This window comes from Furipterus horrens, unplaced genomic scaffold, assembly GCF_987537825.1.
Source record: "Furipterus horrens unplaced genomic scaffold, mFurHor1.1.pri manual_scaffold_6, whole genome shotgun sequence".
Classification (NCBI taxonomy): domain Eukaryota; kingdom Metazoa; phylum Chordata; class Mammalia; order Chiroptera; family Furipteridae; genus Furipterus; species Furipterus horrens.
In genome coordinates, this window is record NW_028327176.1 from 7,704,286 (window position 1) to 7,721,622 (window position 17,337).

Below are 17,337 nucleotides of genomic sequence, written 5' to 3' on the forward strand. Positions count from 1 at the left end.
GGGCATGATGTATAGTGTGATACTGTAAGTGCTTACAGAAACAACATAAAATCACCGAGGTCCATCAGAAAATATAAGTGTGATTGGGGTGACATACTTATTTGTACAGGAACATTAGTCACCCCACACCAGAGCCCAGAGCCCTTGCCCATGGAACGACCAATGAGAGACAGCAAAGGGCAGCGAAACTGGGGGTGCCTGAGGGCTTGTTTACTTCATTCATGTGCAATGGGATCCCTGTGATGTCATGGGGGGAAAAAGGGGGACTCCAGAATGGAGTTCTTTTTTTTTTTGGAAAAGGTAGACTTTTAATAACTGCTTTTATCACCAGGTTAAATCATGCAGTTACAAAGTAGTTAGAAATTTGTGAAAGGGTATTGCTTTTAAAAAAAAGAAAAAGGCTCATTCTTATATAAATAATATCTAGCACTTCATTGGAACACTACTATTCAAAAGCTCCCCAGCAAAATATAACAATATAACACCCAGCCCCAGGTTGTTTCCAGGCCATGGTGAATAAAGCCGCGTGTAGGAGAGGCCCCTGAAAGAAGACACAAAACTGGGACGAGTGAGCTGGTCATTGGCAGTGCCCAGAGCTGCCAGCCAGACTCCAAAGAGGGAGCCAAGAGGTTTTTTTTTTGAATTATTGTTTCATCAGTTAACACAACAGGTTTTCAAAGGAGAAGAACAATTCATTAACATGTCGAGGAGGTTACTGCATTCTTTGGACGATATGTCATATTTATGGTTAGTAAATTCCAACATTCTTATCAAAAACAGCCTTCATCATTCACTGTTCAATGATTATGTATGAAGAGAACTTAATTCTCCACTGGGCCTTTTGTTTTGCTGGACAATATACTATTGATAAGCTATCAATGACACTGTTTTATGTTATACAAATACTAGCTTCTTTCATTCATCATGTTTATAGGCATTCGCTGCTTGAGTCAAGGTTAGGCTTATTAAGTGATTAAAGGCAATTTAACTACAGCGGTATATACTTTAACTTATTCTAAAAGAATAAGAAACAGTTTTTATTTTTGTCCGCAATCTATCGAATTGGTTTTTTTTTTACTTATATAAAATGCCAATAACTCACTTGAGGACCATGCTATCTTCTGAAAATGCCACACATCTGGTTCTTAAACATGTCACAGTTACAGCACACCTCAGACTTGGCCAGAGCTGCAGCAACAAGCAGCTGACCGCTCTTGGACAACAGGTGCTTCCCTGGCCACGGCTCTGACTGTGGGGAAGCAGCTGTGAAGCAAGGCCGTGCGGCTAATAGAGGGACTTTTTATTTAAAGGCAAAAATACTGAAATGTCTCTCTGGCATCTACTTGTGGCTTTGTATATGATTCCTTAACCTTCATTTCTTTTTTTCTTAAGGGGCTGATTTGGACTGACTTGTGGAGAATGGCGTACGTTATCTAATAAGTAATGAGAGAAAGAGATCTCTATGGTTACATGGAAACTTTTGATAGGTCTACAGATGAAGAGGTGAAGAGGGTAGCGAAGAAGTCAGCAGCGATCCATCTATGTGAAGGTCACGCCGGCTTCATTATACACCTTGAAGACTTTCTCGATGGCATTGACATAGGCAGCTGTTCTCAGGTCCAATCCCAGGTTATACTTCATGGCTGTGCGCATGATTTGCCGGGCTGAGCGCTCCATAGTGTAAGCTAAACCGGAGTGCACGATGTCTTTCTCGGATGCCCCCAAAATCCTGTCCTGGAACTCTGCTGTGGGCACAACAGGGATAGTCTCACCATGCTCTCCAAATTTTCTTTCCAGACTCTCTTGAACAGACATGAGCAAATGGTAGTTAGAATCCCTTTCATATTTGAAGGTCAAACGGCCATAGCTGACATGATTTAGGTTCTTCAGCCACTCAAAGTAAGACACTGTCACTCCTCCAGCATTCAGGTAGAGGTCTGGAATAACCATAATGTTCCTCTCCAGGAAAATCTTATCAGCTTCAGGAGTTGTCGGTCCATTGGCACCTTCAGCAATGATCTTGGCTTTGATTCTGGGTGCAATGGACTTGGTCAGCTGCTTCTCACTGGCAGCAGGGATCAGTATATCACAGCCAGCCTCTAAGATGTTCCCTTCATAAAGCTTTGCCTTGGGGAAGCCCAGGATTGATCCATGTTGCAATTTGAAGTCTTCCAGTTCCTTTGGGTCAATACCATCTGGATTCCATATGCTCCCATCAAATTCACCAACACCAACACATTTAGCACCAAAGCGATGCAAATACCTCATCGAGTGCAGGCCCACATTACCAAATCCCTGAACAACAAATGTTTTATCTCCAAACCCTGGCGTCATTCCCAAAATGTTCATGTAAGAAGCTTCATTGATGAAGTTTTCAATCCCGTGGAAAACTCCCCGACCAGTCGCAGAGATCCGTCCGTGGATTCCACCCTGACTGATGGGCTTCCCAGTGACACAGGCACGGGCATTAATGTCACAGTGTCCTATGGTGCTTGCGTAGGTGTCAGCAATCCAGGACATCTCCCGCTCGCCCGTGCTCATGTCTGGCGCAGGCATGTCAACGCCCGGACCAATAAACCGCTTCTTAGCCAGTTCCAGGGTGAACCTCCTTGTGATCTTTTCCAATTCATTATCAGTATAGTTCTTGGGATTGATCTTAACACCAGCTTTGGCACCGCCGAATGGCACATCAACCACGGCACACTTGTATGTCATCAGAGAAGCCAAAGCTTTGACTTCATCGACGCTCACGTCAGTGCTGTACCGGATCCCTCCCTTGCAGGGGGTGCGGTGCTGGCTGTGCTGGGCTCGGTAGCCTTCGATGACCTCCCAGGAGCCGTGGTCGCGCCGGATGGGGAAGGACAGGCTCAGCACATGGTTTGCAGGGCTTGATGATCCGCAGGATGCCGCGCACCCGGTTCCGCTTCTGCTCCTCGCTCTCCCGGGTCTTGAGGTCCTCCACCAGCTTGTCCTCCACGATGGTGGCACCGCGGTCGAAGAAGCCCTCCACCATCTTGAAGAAGCTGGGGTCGTCCTCGTGTCCAGCCGATGCCTCACTACGGTAGCGTCCCCGGGAGGGCAGCGCGAGCCCCGGCGGAGGGGCTGCGGCGGGGGGATGCCCGCCGGCCCGGCCCAGCAGCGTCCCCGAGCCCAGGCCTGCGGGCCCGACGCAGGGCAACAGGAGCGCTTCGCCCAGGGAACGGTACATGGTGGCGGGGCGCTCTCAGAAGCTCGGGGGCCCTGGGAGGGAGGAAGGGCCCAGTGTGGGCTGCCCTTTTAAGCTGCAGCTTCCCGCCTTTCTAGCTGTCCCCTCCCCTTCGGCGCGACTTTGGGGCCGCGGGCCAATGTTGCTCGTGAATGGCAAGACGAGGGGCGCACGCCGCCCTGGGAAGCCGGTGGGGGCGCGCGGGGCACTCGAGAATGGAGTGTTTTGAGACCCAGGTCCTATTGCCAGTCTTGCCATTCCCTGTTAGACCCCAGGGCAAACCGATGAATCTCTCTGAGCCTCAGGTTAATTCTTGGTACGGAGAGAGGCTCATAAGAGCTCCCTAGGAAACGCCCCGTCTCCTCCCTGTATGGCCCTGTCGTCATAATGAAAATGCGGGCACAGGGGAAAAGCCCGCAGAGAGTGAAAGGACTAGAAATTGAAGGAATCGTTGTGAAGGAATCTCTGTGTTGGCATTCATAAATCGCTTCCCAAGTCTGATTTGTTTTATTGGGGTTTGTTTCATTTGCCAAGTGACCAAAATACATCGTATTGTCCCCCTTTCTCTCTAAGATTATCTGGTATCCTCTGAACCACCTCAGCAGAGGTGAGGGTACCAAAGAGGGACAGATGAAAGAAGAGATCAATAGTGGCAGGAAGTGATCTGTGTCAACCAAAATATCCCTGATGGTCAGCGAATCTGACACCCTCTTTGCTTTAAAGGCTGGAAGCCTGGAGTCTTTATAGGTCAAAATATTCCATCTTCCTGAGAGTACAATGGTTTGGGGGGTTTTAGAATTTCTTGCCTGACTGCCTCACCCCCACCATGATTGTTCTTAGCATTCCTCTTATGCTCATAATGGCTGGTTTATCTTATAAGGAAATCATTTCTCAGTTACTATCTTCTAAGAAACACACCTTCAGAATAGCCTAGGATCCTGTACTTCCGGCTCTCTGTTCTAATACAGATCTCTCTACTACCTATATTATTGTCTCTTCAATGTATTTGCACTTTATCTTCCCAATATAATAATATTCTTTGAAGAAGAGGTCAGTCATGTCCTTCTAATATTCCTATATTTATATGCCCTGTGTCATCCCTCTGTGCCTCTGCCCAGTCCTCACCCCTGTTGCTTCCGCTTGATGCTATGATGCAGGAGATGCACTGAATGTAGTTACAGAATTAGTATCAATCAAAAGATCAAAGTTCCTAACCTTTACCTCATGCCTAGTCCCATTCTGGACACAGATAAGACACATAATGATATAAGCGTAAGATGCCATTCAGCTCTGGCTGCTGTGGCTCAGTAGATGGAGCACCAGCCTGCAAACTGGAAGGTCGGAAGTTTAATTGCTGGTCAGAGCACAAGCCTGGGTTGCAGGCCAGGTTCCCAGTTGGGGGTGTGCGAGAGGCAACCGATCAATGTTTCTCTCCCTCTCTTTCTCCTTTCCTTCCCCTCTCTCTAAAAACAAATAAATAAAATCGTTTTAAAAAAGATGCCACCCAAATCCTCTCTGTGGGGAAGTTCTTTAGACCACAGTGAAATAATACCAGAGACCTAGTTACGTAATGAAGAACACCAGAACAAATACTTATAAGAGATCTATTAAAATCACAAACACACACACTTAAAAGATTACTGTGAGTTTAAAGTAAAAAATTATTGCAATGAGTTCCAGCCAAGATGGAGGGGTAGACAGACATGCTACGTCTCCCTCCACAACTCAGAAGGAATACAACTACCTCAAAACTAGAGACAACCAGAAGTTCCAGAAAATCAAGCTGCATGGAAGTCCAGCAAACAAACAAACAAAAAAAAGATCAAAACTATGAACATTAAAATGACAACAAACTCACAACTATCAACAACTGAATCTAAAAAATAAAAACAAAATCCAACTAAGCAAACCAGAATAGGAACAGAATCATAGGTAGGGGAATCATTTGGAGGGTTATCAGCTGGGAGGGGGGAAGGGGAGAAATGGGGTAATGGTGCAGGGATTAAGAAGCATAATCAGTTGGTACAAAATAGACAAGGGGAAGTTAAGAATAATATAGGAAAGGGTAAAGCCAAAGAACTTATACGCACGACCCATGGACATGAATTAAGGGGGATGGAACTGCTGGGGGAAGAGGGGTACTGGGCAGAGGGGAGCAAAGGGGAAAAAATTGGGACTTCTGTAACAACATAATCAATAAAATATACTTAAAAACTATTGCAATGAGTTTATAGCATATGGAGAAGCAAAACATATAACACTCACACTAAGAGAGAAACAAAGAGCAAATATAACAAACTGAAATCAACACCAAGATAGATTCAAATAGCAACATTAATTAAATTTACATACAACAATTAAATGCAAATAGATTAAACACTCCAATTAAAAGGTAGATATTATTGGCTTGGATGAAAAGTTAAGTGAACTGTGTGTTGTTTGCAAGAACAAAGTATAAAGATAAATGTATGGATAAGATGGGCACACATAGGAGCCAAATGCTAAGCAAATGAAAGCTGTTATGGTCAAATTACAAACTGCTTAGGGATATATTCAACAAAAGATATGCAGGATCTCAAAAATCTATAAAACTTTGTTGAATGAAATTGAAGAATATTGAAATAAATAGAAAGATATACCATATTCATAGATAGGGAGAATCAATATTGTGTAGATGCCAATTCTTACCAAACCAATGCGTAGATTGAAAGTAATTATAATCAATATCCCAGCAAGATTCTTTTTTGTAGAAATTGAAAGCTAATTGTAAAATTTAATTAAATGAATAAAAGAGGTAAAATAGTCAAAACCATCTTGAAAAAGAACAAGTTGAAGGACTTATTCTTCCTCACTTCAAAACTTATCACATTATATTTTGATATTAATTGGTGAAAAAGACCAATCGAGCAATGGGAGAGATTAGAAAGACCAGAAGTCACTTTACAGTTAACAATTTCTATTAAGGGCATTAAAGCAATTTATATGAGCTAAAACAATTTTATATCACATAAAATATAAATAGCCCAACACTTCTCTCAAAACATACAAACATTACTTCAATATTGGTCATTGACCTAAATATAAAACTTAAAATTCTAAAACTTCCAGAAGGAGACATAGTAAAATATGTTTATAACCTTGGGCTAGGCCATAATGTCTTAAAGATGATACAGTATGCACTCAATATAAAAGAAAAAATGATAAATTGCACCGCATCAAAATTTGAAACTTGTGTTCATGAAAAGACATCATTAAGAAAATAAACAGGTAAGCTACGGACTGAGTGAAAATATTTGCAAGTTACCCAGAAGACAGTTATCCAGCATACAGCAAGAAACTCCTCCAATTTAGTAATATAAATACAAATAACCTAATTAAAAATGGGTACAAGACTTGAGTAGACATTTTCTAAAAATGATAAGCAAGTAAGAAGCACATGAAAAAGTGTTCAACGTTATCAGTCATGAAGAAAATGCAAATTTAAACCACAATGAGATACCATCCCATAACCACTATAGTAGCTAAAAAAAAAAAAGACTGGCAATACTAAATGCTGTAAAAGATGTAGAACACTTGTTGATAGGAATGGAAAACAGTACATCCCATTTGGAAAACTATGTGACAATTTCTTGCAAAGTTGCATACAACTCACTCAGCAACCCCACTCCTAGGTATTTTTCCAAGAGAAATAATGCCCGCCGAGATTCTACAAGAATGTTCACAGTAGGTTTACACATAATAACCAAAAAAAACCTGGAAATGGCCTAGGTGTTCACCAACAGGATGATGAAACACAAACTGTCATACAACACAAGAGTACAGTGATCCCTCACTCATCGCAGGTATTACGTTCTAGAGCCCCTGCGACAGGTGAAAATCTGGGAAGTAGGAACCTTACATTTATTTTAGTATTTATATATACTTTAAGGCTTTATAAACCCTTCCCACACACTTATAATCCGTTCCCAGTCCCTTATTAACCTTTTCCACACTTTTATAAACACTATTTATATTCTTAAACATATTCTGCACTCTTAAACCTATGTAATGTTAACAACATATGTATACAGTACTGCAAAATCCTGCGATATAGCGAAAATCTACAATGGACAATTAAATATAATATTTTTAAAAATCCTGCGATACAGTGAGGCTGCGATAAGTGAACCGCGATATAGAGAGGGATGACTGTACTCAGCAAAACAAGGGGAAATGAACTACTGATGCCTGTCATAACATGTAGATTTTAATCTACTTGAACTTCTACCTGACTTCGAGACCTTCCGCTCCAGGGCACACAGACACTGTGTGAAGGACTATCCCTGAAGAGTTGTAGCTCTGACGTATGGCTATCTCTACACTTCCCGTTGGGCAAGAGAAAACTGGGAGACATGAACTAAAAGGGGGTCCCCTGTGTCCAGTTCTGGAGACCTCAGCTCTGGATCTGGAAACTGAAAAAGTTGCCTCGTTAGCTCCCCTGTCCCAAACACTAGTTTGGGCAAATGCCTCACTTGGATGCATTAGTTAAATGTGGTTCCCAAAGTGGGTGATCTTCAAAAACACCTGACGAATGTGGGCAGAAGCAGATTCTTGGGACTAGACCACTGAATCCGAATTTGGAGGCTCGGCTCGGAAAACTACACGAAAAAGTTGTGCCCCGTGTTTCTAGTGCTCATTTCAGTCTGGGAATCATGGGAAAGACTTGACTGGACGGCTAATGTCTGCTGCCCACTTGGTACGCCATAACGTGCAGATCCAACCGAACAGTTAGCAGCCGATCTTGAGGCACACGTCTTTCTGTACACTTGCCCCAGAACCATCACTCATGAAAGAGTAGGTTGCATTTTATTCCCCCTTTGTCTCTTGGCCTTCAAAGAGGAAATGTAGACATGACAAGTAGAGAGCGCAAAAGGAAAAAGGAGCGAGAAGAAAACACAGCAATGAAAAAGATGTTAAGTGGCTATGCAGGAATGTGAGCATGAAGTATAGACTTCACTGCAAAGGTCAAACAAGAATTTAAATCAGATCTACACAAATAACTGGAAACCTGAGGACAGATGTGTCTAATTTTGTGTTATATTTTGACCCAGCTTAATTATATCTCTTTGACCTGGTCCAATTATATTCCATCACTGACTTCAAAAAGAATATCCAGCACTCAAAGCAGAGGTGCCAAATTCATTTAAGCTCCCGCTACATGCTGTTCAGCCTTCCTTTCTCCCTCTACTGCTTACTCCTTAACTCCTTGCAATCCAGCCTCTGTACACAAAGCAACAAATCTTAAATCTGTTCTCCCAGTGGCTACCAGCAGTGGGGCAGCTCACTTCCCAATTCGTCATCCCCTGTTCAAGTCTGTCCTTCTTGACCATACTGCATTTGAATCCATTTACCCTTCCTTGTTCTTGAATGTCTGTGCTCTCCTAGACCTGGCCTGCCCTGTTCCCTCACATGGCCAGCATTTGTTACTAAGTCTCAGTCGGTGACCAATGAGCCATGCTTAACGTCAGCTAAGTACTGGGTCACAAAACTGAGTAGGGTCCAGGTTCCTCCACAAAAAGTTTTGATCTAGTAAGCTATCCTTCTTCCTCTATGATGTAGACTCCTTCCTGAATCCTCTAACTAATCCACCGCCCTTTAAGCAGGCTGGAGTTGACTGGTTGGGTTTGGTCAGACTGGGCTAGGCTTTCTTGGATTTGGTTGGATTTGGCTAGGTTTGGCTGAGCTTAGTTTGATTTGGTGGGATTTGGCTGTGCTTGATGGGATTTGGCTGGGTTTAGTTGGATTTGGTTGGATTTGGCTGGGTATAGTTGGGTTTGGTTGGATTTGACTGGGTTTGACTGGGTCTAGTTGGGTTTGACCTGGTTTGGCAGGTTAGACTTTTTCAAGTCTAACTTTAAAAGCCTTGAAAGTGATAAAAGTAAAATCTCCAGGGATTTAAAGCCATGGTGATTTTCAACTAGTATTCTCTGGAGCACCAGAGTTTCAAAGTTACGTCTACAGCCATCAGGATATAGGATGTCTTAGTCATCTACAAGGAAAGGTATCTCATGAAAAAATAATAATTTTGGTTTTTTGATTCTGCAAATCCTATTTCCTAAACTTGGCTTTAAAGTTGGTAGAAACATGAGCTTAGTCAATTAAATGTGAATGTGTCATTAACTTGTAAATATATTCAATCAAGAAGATAAACAAGATGAAGAAAGAATCTTTGTGTTTATTTGGTCATAATTCATAAGCCACTTTATCTTAGAAAATATTTAAAGTTTTTGATAAAAGAAACACAACCTTCCAGATAAAAGGAGTGTATCTCAAAACCCTGAAATAGTGTATTATGAAATAATATATAAAAAGGAGACAGAGATGACTAAATCATCTCTAAGCCTTATTCCTGGTATTGATCATTTTTTCTTTCAGGTCCGGTGAAAATTTGCTTTACATTAACCTGTGCAAATTACTATGCATACTATTTTTCCTTGGAAAATGCCATGGAAATTCATTAATATTATTAGGAAAAATATGTATGATAATTTATGCTAAGTCTACAAAAGCCGATCACTTCTAAAGTCAAAGCAAACTATGGACATATTTTAAAAATATGTTTCAACAAATTTTTTAAAAAACATTTTACATATTTATTTTTAGAGAGAGGGTCAGGGAGGAAGAGAGGAAGAGAGGAAAAGAAACATCTATTGGCTACCTCTCACTCACTCCTAACCAGGTACCTGGCCCGCAAAAAGATGTTTCACTTAGTTTTTTTTTTAAATAGGAAAATAAAGAAGGAAAATGATCTTTGAAGACAAAGAAATTCATGGTGACCTCTAAGTGCTTAATTACCATATAAAATGTTCATGTTACACCTTCCTTATCAGCAAGCTATCAAGTGAAAATTTTTCATCGTTATCTTTTAATTTTTAAAACTTACTTTCAAAATCCAGAAAAAAATGTGGATAATTTTCAATTTCCCTGGTAAGGACTTTGAGCAGGTTTCCCATGCCAGCAAACCTAGGAAAGGCGACAAAAAAAAAATATATCATTAGCAATATAAAAAATAATCTTCTAAAGGGCTGACCATATTTGACTAACTTGCACAAATGCCACCAGATTCCCATAACTATGTCTTCACGCCCTATAAAAAACATCTTCATGCTGGGAGATGAGTAATGACCTAGCTACTATTTCCAGTAAAAGAATCAGGTATTTTAGTTACAGGAGGCAGAGTGTAGGTATATTCTACAAAGTGTTCCCTTCCCCCCTTCACTAATTCCCTGAATCCTCCAGGTTAATATTTCAGCTTTGCTTTGTTTCTGTTCCATTGATGGGGGGGACATACCATGTCGATGGACAAGCACAACAGGGAGGGCTTTATTAAAATATCTGCCCAGAAAGTTCTTGAGGAAGAGTTTATACAACACAGATATACAACCCCAGGGACCCTTTTTTGCCTCTATTGGAGGCCACATTTCCCAGAGGTACAACTTCCAGGCAACTCAGAGGCTCTCATAACTTGACATTTCAGTATTAGCAAGGCTGGGTACTTCATGAAATGTGAAGATGAAGAGCTACAACATCCAAAATCTATTCTCAATAAAATTTCAGCCTAAGGCATTTGCAAAAACAAATCAAATCTACAAAGGAATACAAATTTGTTACCTATTGGCAATCTCAATGCCCCCCCCCCCGAAAAAAGAAGAAAAGGCCAAATGTAGTTATTATTTAAGAAAACAGCAAAATTTCCACAGCTCCCAGCTCTAGACATTAAGCCATCTCCTTCGGGAGGCCACTCATTCCTTCCTTCAGCACATGCTGAAGGAGCCACAGCTCGGCGCTGGGTGCTGTGCTCTTGGCAAGGCATTTCTCTGACTCATGACTCAGACACCTCAGCTTGTGAAGGATAAACTTGAAAGATCACCGGACTTTAAACAAGCAGCTCCTGTGTTTCCAGGAGGTGGTATAACCCAGCGTCCATCCTCCTGCCCTGAGGAAACACCCCTATACTTGCAGTGACCATCCACGGGATAAGTCACTAGCGTGAAGCTAAAAAAAAGACACAATTTAGAGAGAGGCCTGGTTTCAATGCTGGCCGTTTCCTGCCAGCTCTGTTATCCAGGGAAAGCGACTTCACTCTCTCAGCCTCAGTTTCCCCATCTGTAAAATGAATTATTAAATGTATCTATTTCAGCCAGTCACGAGGATTTATGAGCTTAAATAGAAAATGCTTAGCACAGCACTTGCAGGAAGTGCTCAAGAAATGTTCTGTGCTGTTACTATTCATGACGATGATGAAAAATATCACCACCATCATCATCTTCATGATCACAACTGCCTTCAAATAATTACTGAGGATTCTCCTATGAAAGATAATTTAGACAGGGTGTATGAGGGTTTAGAGAAGAGCAAATAAAAAGGAAGACCTTCACTCAAGGTCATAAAGGTCATAAAAATGTCTAACCATTAGAGTTGTCTGAATATTCAATTATTTGCTTTGTGAAATAGTGAGCTTCTTGTGACTGGTGGTGTTTAAGTAGAAATATACTATATCAACCCTTTAAAATATTGTAAAAATGAGTGATTGGGCACAAGGTGGACTGAATAGTTCTTAGAACTCTCATCTTGAAGTATATCAATATTTGCATATGTGAACATGCGTGGGGATACACACACATGCAACAAGAGGCAACCACCATGCTTCTGTCTTCCAAAAGAATCTCCCGTATTCATTCTGTCATTCTTCTTTTCCATCCTTGTCTTTATGCACACCCCCTCTTAAGATACTTTTGAGCAAAGCCCTGTGTGGGGCAGGTTCTACCAAATTAAAATTTGGAACTGTTTATAGTCCATCCCTGCCACTGGGCAACTGTCACAAACCCTCAGGGTCTCTAGGAAGGAATCTCTTTCCAGCTTAATGAATGATTCCAATTCAGACCCGGACGCATTTCTTGTAGGAGGATGATTCTACTGGTTAGTAGCAGCCTGGCATTCTCAGAAAATGCCCTAATGGAAGTTAAATGCTCTTAATTTCCCTCGTTTTGTGCTATTAACGTGTCACAGGAGACCTGAGTGGATTTCGCTTTCCCCTATAATTCTGTCCTGTGCATGATTTTACTGTCAGAGCACCTAGGTGAGAAATATGTCAAGCCTTTAAAATTAGTAACAGACTGAAAGGAACACACATGGAAATACACCCAAATATCAGCGGGCTGTAGAATGCTATCTGGTCAAAGGTTATGGAATCTGGTTGGCTGATAGGGTCAAATATTTCGGAACATGTATCTTACATCAACCCAGCTCGATTAAGGAACTCTCACTATTCCAATGTTTGATATCGATGATTGCAGGACATTATGTAGTATTAGGGGTCAAGTCCACTTTTGAGCAACACAAGCTCTTTGAGTAGGTACAGAAATATTTCACCTCCTTCATGGCAAAAGATTCGACGCATCTTGCTTTCCTCCAAGGTGGACAAGAATTCATGCAGGTATATTTCGGTTTCAGGTGTGCAAAGTGAGTTGATATTACAAAATGGTTACCGGAGTAGAGACAATTATTTTTGTTTTTGTTTTTGTTTTTAATTACACCCAGGGCTCCACTTGGAAAGATCCCTCACCCGTGGGACTTCCGCTACAGCCCTAGATATATTCCTTATGACAGAGACTCTAATCATCTCAAACAGCCCCTCAGTGCACACACGATACATTGCTAGGCACCACGTTCCTAGTGAGACATCTGAGTTAATTCATATGAAAGTTATTCTTGAAATATTTTACCTTGTTCAAGAAGAGAATGTAAGGGAAGTTTTACACCATAGAGAATGCAAATTCTTAGATATAAAAGTGGGGAAAAGAGAAAATACAAGTAGAATAGGAAGAGAAAAATAAAGAGGTAGGAAGTTAGGTCTTCACATTTGCTGACAATGGCTTATCATTTCAGACCTGAGCTTCTGACAATCAAAGCAAAGGAGAAAAACTGGTCTCTTTCAAGATTTGGTGTTCAGAAAATAAAACAAATGGATTACACTACAGAAGTATAGCTTTTTATGATGAAAAAGAAAAGGAAAAAAATGTGATCATGGCTCAGAGATAGTTGGGGTAGAGAGAAATCTCCACATAAGAGCGGCCTTACATAGAGGAGGATGGACAATCATAAGTAGAGTATGTTTGTTATTTAAAACGAGTGTGTTGTATATATTGTGAAGTTTAGGTTTACTTTAAACAAACACATGCATACATGCACGCATGGACACATGCCTCCCTTGGCGGCTCTGGAGGTCACTGTCAATTGATGCTTCTCTGGGACAGGATTTAGTAACAGTGCTGCCACTGAGTGTTGTGACATTTGAATTCATTCCTGTGAGGAGGGTCTGGGTGGGGCACAGCAAGGGAGAGTCCAAGGTCCTGGCTCCCAGCTGAAGAGCCAGTAAAGAATTTACCAGTTGGATATGTCCTCAGGAAGACACTACAAATACTACCCTGCAGGTAGCTATAATTATCTTCAGGTTAACTGGAAGGAAAAGAGGTTCAGATGGTGAAGCGTAGTTCTGAAGACTACAAGAGAATAAAAGCTAGAGTCATATTTGATTTGGAGAGTCTGGGAACCGAAAGTCTATGTTCTTTTCCACACAGAAGACCTGGGGATCTGAACCTGCAGAAGGTGTCTGTTTGGGGACTTGGAGAGCCCATGGCCTGTGGGAAGTGCGCACAGGATATTGCACTATTGTATGTAGATGCTCGTTTTTTCTGGGGAGAAAATCTGCAGTTTCTGTTAGAATTCCACCACGTGGCCTGCTCCACACTAGTGTTGTTTGTGGCTTGTACAGGGAGGGACATACTTCTTTAGGAATTCAGACAAGAGAGAAAACCGCATGGAATAGGGTCTTTCAGAAAAGTTGGCTTATAGGAGAAGTGAGGTGCCACCGGGCATGAAGGACGCTGGGAATCTGGATTGGCCCAGAGAAGCCCTCCAGCTGGTGGGGGTGGGGGGTGGGGGGTGGATTAGGGCTGAGAAGACAACAAAAGATACAGGCTGGGTGTCAACAAGTCTTCTAAAACCCGGAGTATTCTTCAAGCTTTGTTTACTGCCAAACAATTTTCAAATGGGTCCTTTCCCATTATTTTCCAAGTCGTCTAGAAAGAGGGTGTTCTTTGCTGCCTGCAGGAGGGCTAACAGAGCCGGTAAAGACTGCCTGCATGTCCCTGCCAAGGGAGGCACTCGTCCCCCAGGGGTGACAGTTTGGGACGTACACATGCTATTTTCTATGACTCCTTTCTTGGCTCTGATTTCAAAACCACTTCCAAGGGAGCTGGCTCCAAGGCTCCTTGGTGGAAATCAACTACTCTCTGAAAGAAATAGTTCTCTGTGAATTATTTCCAGTTCCCAAAAAGAGGAGAGAATTAAAGCAGGTGTGTACATGCATGCATGCATGCACACACACACACACACACACACACACACACACACACACACTCCCCGTCCCTCCCCATTCTGAACTCTGTTTTTGTTTGGGAGAAAGAAATTAAGTAATAGTATTAGTTGTGTTCCCAGAGAATAAAACCAAATAAAATCAACCAGGGCCTACGTTAAAAAGAGGTGGCCATAGTTCCTGTGGGAATTTGTTTGTTTTCTATAGAAAGGGTGTAACGAAGGACTCAGGCCCAGAGTGTGGGCATGAGGAGCGCCGGCCTTTGCCAGCAAACACCAGAACATCCATGCCCAATTTTTATGAATAGAGAGGAAGCACTTAAAAGACTTTTCCTGTAGCTACGACTATTCGAACGGAGAATCCCTAAGCCAATACCACCTTCCGTCAATAGAGAACAGAAGGCGAGAAAATAAATAAGTCAATAAATAACACAGCAGTCCTCCAGGGCTTTATTTTCCGGTGTTTTCCTTAAGGTCTAAGACGATAAGGAGGCGATGCCCCTATCAGAAGGCATGGCATTTATTAGCGCTTTGAATGAGCCACGCTTCCCGGAATCTACAACAGTTAGCATCCCCGGGGAAAAGACTTTAACAAATCAAAGACTTAGATTCTCTGTCCATAACTCAGTATTTTAGGAATCCTGGTTGATCCAAACAGTTTTTGTCAACATAGTTACCATGTAAACCACAGATCAATCATGATTACAACAATGACCTATATTTATAGAACGTCACATCTTTGTCAAAGTTCCGTCTGTCCACATTTGTCCTCAACCTGAGCATGTGTCAAAGGCAGGGAAGGTATCACTGAACCCATTTTACAGACCAGAACTGGAGGGTCAGGTACCGTAAGTGTCCTTCCCAAAGTCCAAACAATGGATCCTGAACTTCCTGACTTGAAGCCCGACTGTAGTCCCACATGCCATCAGAATTCCTGATACACAGAACTTGGATCGTCTTTTTAAAATTCTTATTTCATAAAAAAGCACTTGCCCAAGGACCCACAACTCATTTGAGCCAAAGGAAAGACCAGAATGGGCAAGTCAATCTCATGGTCTGTGCACTAACACAAAAAGTAAATGTCACATCAACTCCATCTTTTAAGACATAAAACATCACACACCATGTGTTGCTGCCATTAGTTTCTGCTTTCTGTTAGTAGGGTCTCACCAGGACATGCTCAACAGCCACCCGACAAGGACACCTCCATTGGTCGTCCGCAAAACTGTGTGCACTTCTCTCCACCGCTACGTGGATTATCCTGATTCAGACCCACAGTGGACCTCGCCCGTGTCCTGAAAACAGCCTCCAAACCAGCCCTTGCCTTGCTAAATATGCTTCTGGGGACCCCAGCGCCTACGGGATATAATGAGTCCAAATGCATGTATTGGGCACAGGACACCCGGCCTCTGCTTGTCTCTCAGTGCCCACTGTTCTGCCAGGCCCCTGTGCCCACACCTTAGCCTCACCCTGCACTGCTCCGAAGGAGCCCTGCTCTTTATGGACTCAGGGCCTTTGCACGTGTTGCTCCTTCTATCCACAGTTATCATGACAGCTAACATTTAAAAAATGATCTACAGGCCGTAGTGATGAGAGCTTTTCATATATACCTTATTTTAATTTTCTCAACAAGCATGAGAGCTAGGAATTCTTAATATCCCTATTTGAGAGAAAAGAGAAATAATCTTAGAACTTTAGAAACTTGCTGAAGCTCACAAGTGGCTGAGCCGGTCTGGAATCCAGTTGCATCTGACCTCTAAGCCTAGGCCCTTGGCAACAAGCTCCCCCGAATTCCCCTTCAAGTGCGAGTGTGAAAATCAGGGCCTTCAGAAGGAACCCCCTGCGTTCTGCCTAGTCTTTGACTCCACCTCCAATAAAACAAAACCCAGTCACTGGAGTGAGTTCTACCGTTCTCTGCCCACCTACCATGCCGTGTTTACCGTGCTACGGGGCCCTTTGGTGTGGACCATAATGACACGTTTTCACGTCTCTCTGAAAGGCAGGTCCTCTCGCTCAGGGCTGTTTTCACAGCTCATTGCCCCCCCAGCGCGCAGCACAGGGCCAGCACACAGCACCGGAAAAGCCGTCCTTAAGATGGCTCCGTCCAGGGGTTCCGCGGTCAAACGAGAAAGATAAAGGCTGCGTCATGATACTCTTTGCAGAAGGTTCAAGCTCTTCAGACGTTCTTTATGGTACCGTGATTTTATCTTACGGAATGATGGTGATAGTTGCATCTGAAATCCTCAACGTTGATTTTGAAATTTTACTGCTTTATGCAATTCCCAAGTCCAGGAGCTGCTAATATAGTCAGTGATTTGCCCAGATTTGGGAGCAGAGCTACAGAGGGACCTGCTTCCTGTCTCAGGCCAGTGCCTGCAGCTGTGTCCCGCTACCTGCCTTTCCTAGTTTTACCGTAAGTCTGACCTCCTAACCACAACAGGGCCCAGCAAAGTGGGGTCACGTGGTCCCGTCCTGGCATAGGAATGTCTCTGGGGACTGGATGTGATTTTAGGAGCGCTATTAGGACAATCTACCTTTCAACACAATCAACAAGGTCCAGAGTTGGAGAAATTGGGCCCGGGACCCCAGAGGTTTGCAGAGCCCCCACACTGCCCTGCAAAGCAAGCAATGCCTCTCGCCACCCACAAACTTTCTGCAGAGTCCACGGTACAACCCCGATACGCCGGCGTTCGTACAGCTCAGGACACCCTCCCGAT

General features: G+C 42.7%; 2 protein-coding genes across 2 annotated transcripts in view; both read right to left on the reverse strand.

The window, feature by feature from the left end:
* CYRIA (CYFIP related Rac1 interactor A) overlaps positions 1-17,337 on the reverse strand; it is a 96,966-nt gene that overhangs the window by 19,543 nt on the left and 60,086 nt on the right. The window contains exon 3 of the mRNA XM_090280935.1: positions 10,128-10,207. Coding sequence (XP_090137061.1) covers positions 10,128-10,197 — 70 coding nt within the window. The 5' untranslated portion in view covers positions 10,198-10,207. The remainder of the gene's footprint in view (positions 1-10,127; positions 10,208-17,337) is intronic.
* Positions 1,525-2,730, reverse strand: LOC150005635 (glutamate dehydrogenase 1, mitochondrial-like). The gene has a single exon (XM_090280159.1). The coding sequence runs from the start codon at positions 2,713-2,715 to the stop codon at positions 1,540-1,542; it is 1,176 nt and encodes a 391-aa protein (XP_090136285.1). The 5' UTR covers positions 2,716-2,730; the 3' UTR covers positions 1,525-1,539.

Bases quoted from the DNA above. Each gene is read 5' to 3' on its own strand.
- LOC150005635 (XM_090280159.1), bottom strand. From the start codon at position 2,715: ATGACATACAAGTGTGCCGTGGTTGATGTGCCATTCGGCGGTGCCAAA.